Here is a 14,184-nt window from a genome sequence, read left to right as displayed (position 1 = left end):
CCTGCGTAAAACAGCAACTGAACTCAATTTGCCTCAAGGCCAAAGATAGATAAAATCAGCAGTAATTATTCCTCCCACTTCTCAATGCTGACCTCCCAAATGCTTTTATATATTACCTCATATTGTGTGATGATGCCATTTGGATCCAAAGGTTCTTTCCAGTTAAGGAAGATCTTGTCTTCAAAGGGGGTTCCTTTTACTGATTTTGCAGGTATAGAGCCAGGCACTGCAAATAAAGTAGGACTTTTTTAAATATAGGAATTCAGGAGAAAGTCATAAATTGAAAATTTGTTGATGATTTACCCCACCAACAACATAAATTAACAAGAAAAAAAGTAGGCACATCACAAGGTATCTTTATCCATCTATGCAAGAGCACTGAATTGAGACTGCCTCCCTAGACTTGATACAACTTAAAATAAATTGGCTTGTAAAACAAACAGAGAGAGAAAAAAGCCAAGCACATAATGACCTAAGTGTTTAGAGTACATTAGTAACTTCAGTAATGAACATGTCCCAGAACCAGAACTACATTTCAGAAGGCAGTTTTCAAAATACTTTAAAAACAGAATCAAAGGACAACAACAGTATAATTAAGAACCTCAGACTACTTCTTCTAAATGACAGAAATGCTGCAACAACTTGCTAGTGTCAATCACCTTTCTTGCTTGGTCATTTTTATACTACCAGGTATCATAATAAAAATATAACTGTTAACCATCATCATTTCTCAGGACTGATGCTGTGCTGGGATCAGAATGATTTGATTCAACCTTTCAAATAAAAAATATCTTTCAAAGCCTTTAACTGAACTAAGCAAGTATGACCCTTATTTTTATATCAGTGTAACCAGTGAAGGACTGTCCCCCTGGCATGATAAGGTCTGAAATCTTACCTTAGGCACCACTTCCTGAAGATGTATTCATAGTAACTGGTAATCACATGTATGCCAGGGTCTGAATGTTTTGTTATTTTCCCCTTTCAACTTACAAAATATTTTTGCCTATGCCTATCCTCACCTGGAAATGAGGGTACACATTTAAAAGAAAAAGGGGGAAGGGATGAATATAAGAAACTTTAGTTTTAAAAATGATTTTTCTTTCAAACTAAGTTAGTTATTTTTATTTTATTATCCAAGGATATATTTGCCTAACCTTTTAATTACTTTATTTTCTTTAATCCAACATGCAATGAGCTTCACACATGACATTTCCTGGAGATTTATTTTCAAAGCAACTGTAATTTTGTGAGGGGTAAAAATAAATTAAAAATCACTGGATCAAAGGAAGCGTTATGCACCGTGCTAACAGCATGAAGGAATAGTGAGTGGTCTGTCACAGCAGTAAGATTTATTTCAGTCTACATGGAAGCCATAAATGATGAGCTGACCTCTGGGACAGGCAACATAATTTGATACATTAATAATAAATTCATGGAATCAAAGCAGCCCACAAGTAAACAGATGAGACTCCAACACCCAACTTCATAGAAACTGCTCATCCATCTGTCAAGTGAAGACTTGGGAGAAGTTAACTAAAATCATGCACTGCCGTTTTGCTTCACTGTACTGGCACAGTGTGTGTAGTGGATAAAGGCTGATACGCCATGACAGCCCCTCTGTGCTGTTTGTGGCATTTGCTGATGCTGCCGAAGACATCGTTCTGTTTTGGACTGGAATGCTCCGCTGTTTTTCTTCTCCACAGCTCAAATGAGGCATAGTGTGGCATATACTGTGCACAGGTAATGTCTTCCTTCATGCATCTGAATGTGGGTGAGTAAGAGCGCACGAGAGTCTATAAATGGAATGCACTTTGTTAAATTATACTAAATCACTATTTTAATGTAGAATTTGAGGTAAAGAAAGTGCACGCACACAGTTTGTGAATAAAGCTGCAAAATATTTCTCGTCTCTTTCTTAGATAGACTGCTGCAAAAGGGGCTGCAACTGGGTACTGGGCTAGATGTAAACCCTTCTAACACATCTCTTTAAACACCCAAATGGGAGAAGCCTACAGCCAGATCACATGGCATGATCATGCTCTGTGCTTCTGCACTATAAAATTCTTTGCTTGTGGCAGCAGCAATGTTAAACTGACTGGAACTACATGATCCTAGTTAGTTTCATGCTTCTTTTCCCACTGGCATCAGAAGGGCATAAAAACAAAAGCTCGTACTGTGCGATTATCATCCTCTGCTCTTGGGAATGCCAGAAAAATAAGTTGGGAAAGACAGAGAAAAATAGTTAGCTAGAAATAAAAAAAAGGGTGTGGAGGGGGTGATTTTCTGGGGGGTGAATATTAGAATTGCCAAAAAAAAATACAGTTCATGGCAGGCTGAAACTATTTGCAAAGTCAGATGGAATTAAAAAAAAAGAGTTATGTAACTTGAAAATGAAGCAAACTATTTCATTTTGGGTGAAATTAAATGCTTCAGTTGACCTCAAATGATTTTTTCTTTTTCAGTTTTTCTGTTGGGCCACTAAACTGAAAAAAGCATTTTTCACACAGCTCTATGGAGAAAATGAGAGAAAAGAGAAGGAAATATGAAAGCAAAGGCATTCTGTAAAAGATAATATCAGTAGGCTGGTGCACAGATTCATTAGTCATTAGTCAAAATTAAGTTCAAATTTTCTTCTCTTCCAAATTATGTCCTTTTCCCCAAGGCGAGTTTTATTAACAAGTGGAAGTTGCAAAATGGGCTAAAGTAGCACTAAATCCATGGTAACAGAGGCGTCTCTCTTTTTCAATGAAATCAAAGACCATTCAATTTAGATAGTGTTTCTTCTCTAGTCCTTAGGCCTCCTGGATAGGTCCTTATGCAAGGGTCTTACCAAGGCTAAGCCACTTTGTATAGTCTCCTGCAGATAGTCACAACTGGTAAGATAAACCTTTTTTTTTTCTGATAACAAGATCAAACAACCCCCTGCTCTAAAGGGCCCAAAAGCCAAAACAAGCACCCTCGGATATATACACATATGCCAAAGTCCAGAGCCTTGTAATTCTTAGTTAATTCTCTCCTGCATGAGTGGTGTCTAATGTTTTGTTCTATTTATTAATCATTAAACCTAATTAATAATTTAGGCAATTAAATTAACTTTAAATTCAAACACCCAGGATGCACAGAAATATTTTATATATTACATATGGCACATGAGGTTCAAATTAGTTGGCAAGATAGCTGCGTAAGTTAAAATGACAACTATCTCTCAGAAAAGCAGGAGTTAATGTCTAACCCTTTGGCCTCTACGCTTACCAGAGCCATTACCAAAAATACATTTTAGTTTTTTTGCCACGTATTTCCCTCTTCTCCTCCCAATTATCTGTAAACTGTGGCCCTTTACATCAATAGGACAAGCATTTCATAACATTTTCTCAGACCACAGGTTCAACTGCATTTTTTGAATTTCTTGGGTTCTAAATGCATACATTTTATACTAGATATACAAGAGGGACAAGGTTTGAAAATTTGTTGAGAAATGGAGTCACTTGCATGCCAATTCCAAGGCTTCCAAACATGGGCAGCTGGTGCCTCCTGAGTTTGGGGAGGCACCAGCAGGGCACACTATGCGTCACCTACGCATCCAAACTTTTTATGTAATATGGCCGCATCCACGCGGTGTGAATGTTTGTTTTCCCGGGGACAACTAGCAGTGGATTGCCCTACATTGCCGCTACTCATCCCTGAGGAATGCACATACCACATTTGCTCTGGTACATGGCAAGTTACCCCACGGGCAGTAGGGGAGGCTGGGGCCAGCACTGGGCTGGCCCCAGCAGCCTTACCTGGGGGCCTTCCAGTGCTACAGCAGTGGCGATTCTGCTGTATGGAGCCTGGCTGGCAGCTGCAGCATGGCTCCGGATGGCCCAGCTCTACTTTAGAGTGACATGTGCTGCTCTGCTTTTTTCCCCCCTGAATATGCAGGGGTCAAAAAGACCCTCTGTGCTGCTCCTTTGCAGCACGGAGAACAACAGGATGTGTGGTATGTGGTGCCACAGACATGTCTGAGGCACCACATCCTGCATTGCTGCGCTCGTCTGGACAAGGCCTATGTCCTAAACCTGAGAGAGGAAGAGGCAGGGAGGAAGGGGGAGGGGGAGGGAATGAACATGTATGCACGCACGTGTGTGTGTGTGTGTGTGTGTGTAATTTAAAAGGGAATTTCCGTACAGTTTGTGTGTGTGCAAGTAATTTTCCACTAGTTTTCTTATAGAAATGCCAAAAACTCTTCATGATTTATGTGCATCACCAGAACACTTTTCATTAAGTAATATATTTGTATAATGAACAGCCGATAATCTGTTCTTCTATGTACACATAGTATAGTGGACTTTTCAGACACCATACTTAATAAAATCACAATCCATCACTCTGGAATCAGAACAACTCATTTTAGAATACCTGCATTAAATTATAGGCAGACAAGGTTCCTTGGGTGAATTTGATATCTTTTATTAGACCAACCCAAATGGTTGGAGAATAGTTATTAAGCAAGCTTTCAGGTTCAAAAACCCTTCGTCAGGCTCAGGAAGCTGCAGCAGTTGGTGTGTGCTCTTCCTGGATGGAATGAAAAGTAAAGAAGCCAGGGGCTGGGTTGGGCTGGGGAGTCAGTTGCCAGGCAGATTATAATGTATCAAAAATCCAATGTCTGTGTTTAGTCCATGATCTCTAGTATCCAGGAGGATGATGAAATGGAGCTCGTAGGCTCGTCTCTGGGGTGTGTTGTGTAAATTTCCCTTGGGGGTCAGGACTGAGAGATTGGAGAGAGAGTGGCGCTCCTGTGAGAAATGTGCCCCCACCGGTAATTGGGTGTTTCTGTCTTTGATGGATTTCCGGTGTGCATTCATTCTGGTGCGCAGTTGTTGTCTGGTCTCTCCTACATATCTTCCATCAGGGCATTTGGTGCATTGGATGAGGTATACTACATTCCTGGAGGTGCAGCTGTAAGATCCTGGGATGCTGATGGCTCTGTTGTGGGGTGTAGTAATAGTGGGGGTGGTGGAGATGTGGGGGCAGGTTTTGCATTTCTTGTCATGGCACGGTCTGGATCCTTTTGGTGTGTTCTGGGGTTGAGGAAGTTTGCTTCTGGTGATGAGGTTGGCGAGGTTCGGTGCTTGTTTGAAGGCTAGGATGGGTGGCTCTGGGAAGATCTGACACTCCTCCAGAGAGGTAGATCGCACGTTTGAAAGAGCCACCTGGATACCACGTGAAGAACTGCTGCAGTACAGAAGAAAAACACCCACAAATCGCACACCGCTGGTTATGACCTATCACCCATCCCTTGAACCTGTACGGAAAATCCTCAAAAAATTGCAACCCATATTAGAAAAAGACCCTATTCTTAAAAAGATCTTCCCAGAGCCACCCATCCTAGCCTTCAGACAAGCACCGAACCTCGCCAACCTCATCACCAGAAGCAAACTTCCTCAAGCCCAGAACACACCAAAAGGATCCAGACCGTGCCATGACAAGAAATGCAAAACCTGCCCCCACATCTCTACCACCCCCACTATTACTACACCCCACAACAGAGCCATCAGCATCCCAGGATCTTACAGCTGCACCTCCAGGAATGTAGTATACCTCATCTAATGCACCAAATGCCCTGATGGAAGATATGTAGGAGAGACCAGACAACAACTGCGCACCAGAATGAATGCACACCGGAAATCCATCAAAGACAGAAACACCCAATTACCGGTGGGGGCACATTTCTCACAGGAGGGCCACTCTCTCTCCAATCTCTCAGTCCTGATCCTCAAGGGAAATTTACACAACACATCCCAGAGACGAGCCTATGAGCTCCATTTCATCAACCTGCTGGATACTAGAGATCAGGGACTAAACATAGACATTGGATTTTTGATACATTATAATCTGCCTGGCAACTGATCCCCAGCCCAGCCCAGCCCCTGGCTTGTTTACTTTTCATTCCATCCAGGAAGAGCACACACCAACTGCTGCAGCTTCCTGAGCCTGACGAAGGGTTTTTGAACCCGAAAGCTTGCTTAATAACTATTCTCCAACCATTTGGGTTGGTCTAATAAAAGATATCAAATTCACCCAAGGAACCTTGTCTGCCTCTATCCTTAGACCAACACGGCTACAACCTAAACCCCTGCATTAAATTATGTCAGTTAGACAGAATTTGTTATTCACAAATAGTGCTAGTTAAGCATTGTTCTGCATTAAGTTTACAGTAAATTTATTTTACAATACACTGTTTCTGACAGAACAATATTTCACTGTTACCAATTACTACAAAATTAATTTATATTGCTCCAGTTGTCCTGCTATGTCATTATGAAGGTGTATATAAATAAAATGTTATCAATGTACACAATGGAAGTCATACAGGGTATTATACACCACAGTATGACCATACAACTTATAACATTTTATCTGAAGGTAGATATGGGAAAGTTAGAAATTAATGTGTTCAGTTGTTTGAGTGTTACATGCAGTTTTAAAAATATGTCCCTATAAATGTACTCCCTCCAGCTAAAAATGGCTAGGATTAATATTTAAAATATTTAGAGCTTTGGGTCCATGCTGTACATAGCTCCAAACTGAAATCTCAATTATAGGCTACTTTTATACATTGAAATATAATTTCATTCTTTACCCTTATGATACTTATGCCAAAGAAAGCCAATTATTCCTAGCAGGTCAATAAACACTTTTGCTTAGTCCACAAAACTCTCACAAATCTGAGGCTATTCCTGCCTACCTATATGGAAAAAGTAGGGCGTAGGAGCAGAGTGGTTTAAGGTTCTCAACATTTTCTGTACCAGGACCCATTTATAAACATCAGTGGCCAGTTCCGACCAAGTGCCCCTCACTCCTGAACTGCGACCCCCCACCCCCAGCCTCCAAGTGTGTGGGACAGGGGGGTAGATGTATGGGGTATAGCCCCAGTCTCTGCTGCTGCCCCTCACTCCCAATCCGTAGACCTCTGGCCCTACTGGTACCCCTCACTCCCGACCCACAGTCCCTCACCCCCCAAGCTATGCTGGTGCCCATCAGTCCCAAGCCACAACCCGCCCCATCCCTGCTGCAGACCCTCACTCCTGACCTGCAGCCCCCTAGCCCTGCTGGTGTCCCTCACTCCCAGCCCACAGTCCCCTAACCCAAGCCATTCTGGTGCCCCTCACTCCCGACCTGCAGCCCCCCATCCCTGCTGGTGCCCCTCACTCACAAGTCATAGTCTCCCCAACCCTGCAGGTTCCCCTCTCTCCCAACCCACAGCCCCTTCCTCTACCCAGTTCTGCTAGAGGGGGCCCTCAGCTGTCCCTGTTCCAACCAGGCTGGAGCACTAAGGCTCAGATTCGTGCAGTCAGTGGTGGAGTGAGTCCTGCCTGGCACGGGATGAAGGGAAGAGGAGGGGAGGCCTGTGGCAAACCCTGCCCTGGGCTGGGGCTCCTGCAACACACCAGGTGGCCTAGCCACAGCCCCTCTCTCCCCCAGGAAGCATCTCCTGGCTGCTCTGCCCCCACAAGCATGGGCACTGCCCCCACAGTACCACTAAGCCAGCCACAGAGCTCCCCACCACCCCCCAAATGGCACTCACTCCCTTCCCCAGAATGTCTATGAAATCTGTGAAATTTTGTAAAACGAACATCAAAACTGACATAATTATTAGGAATGTGCCATTTACATTTATTACTATCTATGTAAAAATAACCTCTGTTTAAGATATTTCATGTCAGAACTTTCAGAAAATATTTCAGGCTTAAAATTCAATTATGGGTGGAGAGAAGAAAGAACGATGCTAGACATTAGCTGAATCATCTATCCTTTCCTTCCTTCAATCTAAACCATCAGTTTTCCTCTAAATTAACACTACATTTCTATTTGATCTAAACTATAAGCTAGCATTAGATACAAAAAATATTCACTGGGGTGATGAATCTCTTTCCTGTGTTCTGTATGATGTTGAGCATTGTGGCAGCACACCTTTGGGTGCTTGCCACTTTAAGGGCTGGAGCAGGCAACCAGCAGTTGCCCGATTAGGATGGCCATATTAAAACTAAGGTCAACTAGGCAGAGCCGGCAAAGTGTTGCTTGCAGCCAAGGGAGCAACATCACCCAGCTGAGCTGAGGCTCACAACATCCTGAAAGTAAGGCCAGGAGCGAGGGGAATGGCTTGGAGGCTCCTGGTCCCGCATGACCTAAAACTGCACCCTGCCAGGGTAGGGAGACCTAGAGGGGCTGCCAGTGGCATGGCAGTCTCCATGTAAATACCAGGACCACTCACCTCCCCCATGAAATGCAGGTCAGGGCCTCTTACTAACCCCTATCCCCATCTTTGGGTGGGTTACATCTAGCAAGTGGGGCCAGGCACAGCTGAGACCACCTAAGCCCACAGGGGATTGAGACCCCAGAGGCCCCAGGAAGGGATAGAAGTGTAGCCCCAGAGAAGGGGTGGCAGCATGGCCCCAGAGAGGGGACTGGTGTATAGCCCTAGGGAAGAGTTGTGTGGCCCCACACAGAGTAGGGTGGAATGGAAGTAAACCTGAAGGGCTGTGCGAGGGGGGGACTGAAAAGGGAGTAGGCCTGGTCCCAGGGGTGTGTTGAGTAGGGCCAAACTGGGAGCAAGCCTGATGGACAGCACAAGGGCCAGCCCCATAAATAGTTGGTTGTGAGGATGATGAGTATACCCCAGGGTGGGGCATGGTGTAAAGGCCATAGAATTACCCTGAGATGGTGCAGAGGCACTTGGAGGAACTGGATGCGTTTAAGTCGGCAGGCCCGGATGAGCTCCATCCGAGGGTACTGAAGACAATGGCTCAGCTTCACTGAGCTGCTCATCCCTTCCTCAGTAGCCTCCCCTACAGTGTTCCCTACTGCTCTCTTTATCTGTGTTTGTGCTTGCTGCAGAGAGGCCAGCAAAAGCAATTGTAAGTGGCTTTACCTCCTGGGGGGAAGGAGAGGAGGGTGGAGTTTTCCAGCTCGAGGCCTGGTTCAGTAGAGTAACAAGCAGAGTTGGTGCCCAGGTAAACCTTGCAGGAAGGGCATTGCATGGTTGCAAGAGTTGGGTGGGGGCATGTGTGGATTCTGAGAGTGGGGCAGGAGGAGGCACCAGTCTTACTCATGCCAGGAACTTCTAAGTAGTCTTTGACTGAGTTATTGCTGCTACCATCACATGTTCTGCATGCCATGGCTGTTACTACTAAAGCAGTAGCAGCAGCAGCACCCACCACTGCCAAGGATTGTTTTGGATTTCCTGACATTACTATAGTACCAGGGCAGAAACTCCATTGGGGTGGGGTGGGGGGGCAATTCTGGCACCCCTCCTAACTTGGCACAGGACAGGTGCCCTCCCCTCTCACCCACCCCTAGCTATACTACTAGCCAGATTGCACCCTCAGGACCATAGGGGCAGAGGCTTGCCGTCCTCTGCTTTAAACCACAACTTCCAGATGATCCATTGACTAGCTGTGCTCCTTTTGACTAATGTGGATTCTCTTTTACAATCTCAAAATATCATTACTTTTCCTGCCTTTTTCCTAGTCTATTCATGGTTGGCATGTTTACACAAGACATTTACTGTGGAGTTGCCTAATTAACTCCATAGTAAATGTTTCAGCATCTACATGTGTGGCTCTGTTAGGCCACAGGAAACAAATCAACTCTGCAGCAGGGTTAGTACTTGTAAATACAAGCACTTACCCTGTTGCAGAGTTTTTTCATGCATAGCAGTACATGTGTAGATGCTGACAGGGTTTGCTGGGGCATGAGGGTGCTTCAGTGAGGGGGCTGCCTACCAGCTAACACCACACTGAAGCACCTTGTCCCCACCCAGTCCCTCTGCAGCACATTGAGCCAGGATGGAGGAACTCTGGGCTGGGAGGCTGACCCCCTGGGCTCCCTGCCCGCCAGGGCTGCTCCAACCTGGCTTAACGTGCTGTGGTCCGAGGCACATGTGTAAACACGGCACCTAGGAGCAATTAAGTCTGGTGCAATATGCACTAGTTTATTGCTGTGCATTAATATGCACTTGTAGATGCACTCAGTAGCTCCTAAACCCTTTTCTCATGCTGTTCCTGTTTCAAGGACACTCAAAAGGTTTAGTTTTCTTATTCAAAGCAGTTAGCTCCACCTCTGAAAGCACAAGCAAACCGCATTCTCCAGACTTTACTCTATTTTGCTAATGATCAGTTCCTCACTTCCTGAAATGTGCCTAAAATATCTATCTTCTATCACATCCATACTTACTCCTTGTACTTTACATAGTGATAGATTATTAATATTTGAATGCACAGATGTTGTAGATTAAGCATGATGTTTGAAAGGAACACCATGCCCAAAATGTCTTTGTGAAACTTCACTAAGTAATTGCAGTCAACAGGTGTGTGCAAAGCAGGCTCCCTAAAGGCACAGTAAACTAGAAACAAAGCCGGCAAAGTTTATATGAGCTAGTGTGACTGAGTTGCAGGCACAAGCCTTAATGACTCACAAATTAAGATTGCTATCCATGTAAACAGGATTTAGGTCAGTACTCTTATTCTGGCATGGCCCATATGGCAAAATATAATATAGCAAATGATACATTTGAGAGAAACTGTCATTTAACCCAGTACAGTTTCATAATGTTATTTGAGATAATACACAAGTCACCTACTAAGTCTTCTTAAGTTTGTTTGATGATGCAAATAATATCCTTATAACTTTATAAGCAACTTTCCATTCCTGATACAAAAAAACCCATTCAACACTAGACTCAAGATACTGGGAGGGGGAATATTAGTAGAGGGGGAGGGAGAAGTGTGCCACCCTGGTAAAGCACCCCCTGTCTGCCCAGCAGCAGTGGGGGTGGCAGCATGGAATTGTGCCACTCACTGCTGTCGGGTGGTCAAGGGGCACCTCACCAGGGCAGTGCGGGGCTCACAGTGATAAGAAGCTTCTCCATCTGGTCTTGCTCTTCCCTGCCAAGCCAGATCCTGTTCGCTGGGCCATGGAAATCCTGGACAGAGGGCAACAGAGTGGGGGAGCCCGAGCCTGCAGAGGGCAGTAACATCTGCCTGCCCCATGGGCTCCACTCTGGCCGTACTGCCTTTGGTGGAGGGGAATCCAGGCTCTGCACTCCACTCTGCCACAGCAGCCGCCACCTCCCACGCGCAGCAGCTGGGGATTGGGTGTTACTGCAGAGGACAGGGGGCTGCAGCCCTGGATCCCTGGCATTGTAGCCCTGGCAGTTGTGACCCCCTCCAGTAGGGCTGGGGTGGGCAGGGGACTGTGGGTGAGGAGTGAGGGGCACCTTAGGGCCAGGGGGTTGTAAGTGGGGAGTGAGGGGTGCCAGCAGGGCCAGGAAGCTGTGGATGGGGAGTGAGGGGCACCAGCAGGGCTGTGGGTGGGGAGTGAGAAGCATGGACCTGTGTCCTGATAAGCCAAGGGAGCAGGGGGAGCTCTGATTTTCCATGATAAAAAAACCCACCATCAAATACTAAAATGTATAGGTACTTAGAATTAATTTTATTATAGTGGTTGAGGTACTGGGAGGCTTTCAAATTAATTTAAAATTATAAATACATCAATGGGAAACCTTTATTAGGAGGTATCCTGGTTTTCTGATTTTAAAAATCCCCAATTTTTGGATTAAAAGAAGTAACCCCAAATCCACAATTGTCCATGATTAAAATGAAATGTTGAAATGTCACGTATATATATATATATATATATATAGAGTGGTGTTCCATTTTTGTCACAGATTTTTGGGGGTTTAATCAGAGAATTTGTGTTCATCAGAGAATTTACAATTTTTAAACAGAGAAAACCAGGATCCCTGCAATGAAGCATTAGAGCAAAGCTGAGAGAGTGACATCAGGCCTTCAAACTTTATATTTCCACAAAGAATACAACAGATAAACATGAGTTACACTTGGCACCTCTCTTGACCAGCTCCACAATAAATACTACAGCATGTCCCTTTGCAAGTCTAACTAGATAAAGGCTCTCAGAAAACACAATCCCCTTTGAAGAGCCTGCAATTTTGTTGCAGAAAATGAAACCCAATTCACATGAGCACAGAAGCATTACTTAGCCATGTCTAATAGAATACAGCCAGAAAAAATCTCTATATTAAAAGCCTAGACATGTAAGTAGCATAGTTACTCAAATTCAAGGCAAGATTTTCTTCCCCATTTAACATTTAGAGTATGGGGCAGCAGGGGGGCACATGGTTGTGTGGCTCCAACTCTGGCCCCGACCCCAGGTCTGGGTTGAATTGGAGCTACAGCTGCTGCCTGTCCCCCTGCCATCTCTTCCTCCCACATTCACCCTCACATCTGCCCACCTACCCCAATACTGCCCCTGCCACCACTTAGACTCTAGCTCTGGCAGAGTTCTGACCCTACTCCAACTAGGCCTGGTAGCAATGGTGGTGGTGACTCCAGCTCCATCCTGGGCTTTATCCGGGGCCCAGTTGGAGCTGCTGATGCTGCAATGGCAACTGTGTGTCTGGGCTGGGGTTAGAACAGCTATGTGTTCCAGGCCCCAGGCTGGAGCAGGGCCAGAGACCTACCGGAGTTGGAGAATAGGCCAGCTGAAGTCACCCAATTATTAGATGGCGGCCTTAAATTCACAGCCATCTTGGATTCGGGTAAAAATGGTAGTTTGGTCTGGTTTCTCTCTTGAAATTATCTACAAAATGAATACTGTACTTGATCTACATAAAACAGTCAGATTCTTTACGTCTCAATATATCCTTGTATGATGCCTCTAAATCTCTATGGTTCTTGCTCACTCCTCATATTCTCTGTTTGTGTTACGTAATGCTGCTTTCTGCACTTCATAATGGTAAAGTTTTAAATACCATTTTTTTTCTGTTTGAAAATATATGTCAAAATACCAAGCCACCATCACTTTCTAGATCTGGGTGTAGTCACCATTTCCACACTGTTTATATGTGCATGCAAACATATAGCATTTGTTTCCACCTTCCCTTTTCTGTAGCTGTGTTCTAGATGTACTAGACAAATTGTTTCTCTCTCTGTTCTTTGTACAGAGCCCTATACATCATCCAAATTTTGTATGCTTACAAAAGGACTGCTTGGGGAAGATCTGCACACTCACATACAGGACATCTCAAAACAGATGCTACGTAGCCTTAGTGGAGCACAGGTTGTACACCAATACATTAACTTCCTAGGCAGACATTATTAGTGAGTGGTCAGAGCCACCCTAAAAGTGGCTACATTACATGTTTCAGGATGTAGAACACACAGAGTACACCTGGGATATATCAGTGTGACATTCCCTAGCACAGTCACTTGATGGTGTAGACCAGTGATGCTTAACCTCTGACCCAGGGGCCAGATCCAGGCATGCAGCTGGATCCAGGTGTATGGTGTCATACTGGCACAGTCAGATCTATGTGCCTGGGGTTGGCCCAGCATTCCCGGAGTTGGAGAGTAGGATCAGAGTGAACAGCCATATCTGGCGCAAGGCCAGATCTGGCACAGGGGTCAGCCCAGCAAGTGGCTGGATCCAGTATGTGGGGTCAGGCTGGCACACTGACCCTGTGCAGGATTCAAGCTGTGCTACTCATTGGGCCACAGAACCAGAAAGTTGCATATCACTGGTGTTGATATGTTCTGAATGACCAGTTATCACCTACAGAAGGTATTTAAACTAAAACTAACTCTTCATTTCCAATATTACAGTTTTTGTCTATTAGGAGTCTATAGTTAATGTTATTTTAATTTATTTCCTATTAAGATCCAAATCAGATAACCAATGAACAAACTCAGTTCTTTGTTTCTCTTCACACAAGGTACATAAGGCCATCTTGCTAGTGGACTTAAGGGCATTTTACAAATTTCTCAAAATATTATTTCAAGACAGAAAAACCTAATAATAACTTGTCACGGCGGGGTCCTTCAGGAGGGCCGTGATCTCCTTACGGCCCCCTCACCGTGCCAAGTCGGCCCAAGGGCACCCTCAAATTCTCGCCCGCCTCGTCTTTGATGTTGAGGTAAAGTTGGGAGGCTGCCTTACGGCTCCCTGGGCACGGTTAGCTGGGACCTCTGTCCCCGTGTGTTCCCGGACCCCCTGGGGTCTCCCGGTATGATGGGTGCTCCCCAGGCACCCTAGCCTTATGGGCTATGCGTGGCTCCTACCAACCCCTAATACCATGCCCCAAGCCTCGCTGATGGGATAGACGCTAGCATGTCTCTCTATACGTAC

At 45.0% G+C, this 14,184-nt stretch overlaps 1 protein-coding gene across 1 annotated transcript in view; it reads right to left on the bottom strand.

Moving 5' to 3' along the window:
• Positions 1-14,184, bottom strand: part of PTPRK (protein tyrosine phosphatase, receptor type K) — a 570,492-nt gene that overhangs the window by 109,200 nt on the left and 447,108 nt on the right. The window contains exon 10 of the mRNA XM_025211350.1: positions 117-226. Within this exon, the coding sequence (XP_025067135.1) occupies positions 117-226 (110 nt within the window). The remainder of the gene's footprint in view (positions 1-116; positions 227-14,184) is intronic.

This window comes from Alligator sinensis, unplaced genomic scaffold (genome assembly GCF_000455745.1).
Source record: "Alligator sinensis unplaced genomic scaffold, ASM45574v1 scaffold96_1, whole genome shotgun sequence".
Lineage (NCBI taxonomy): Eukaryota > Metazoa > Chordata > Crocodylia > Alligatoridae > Alligator > Alligator sinensis.
Note: the sequence above shows the minus strand (reverse complement) of the source record. Positions and strands in the feature narration are given on the sequence as shown.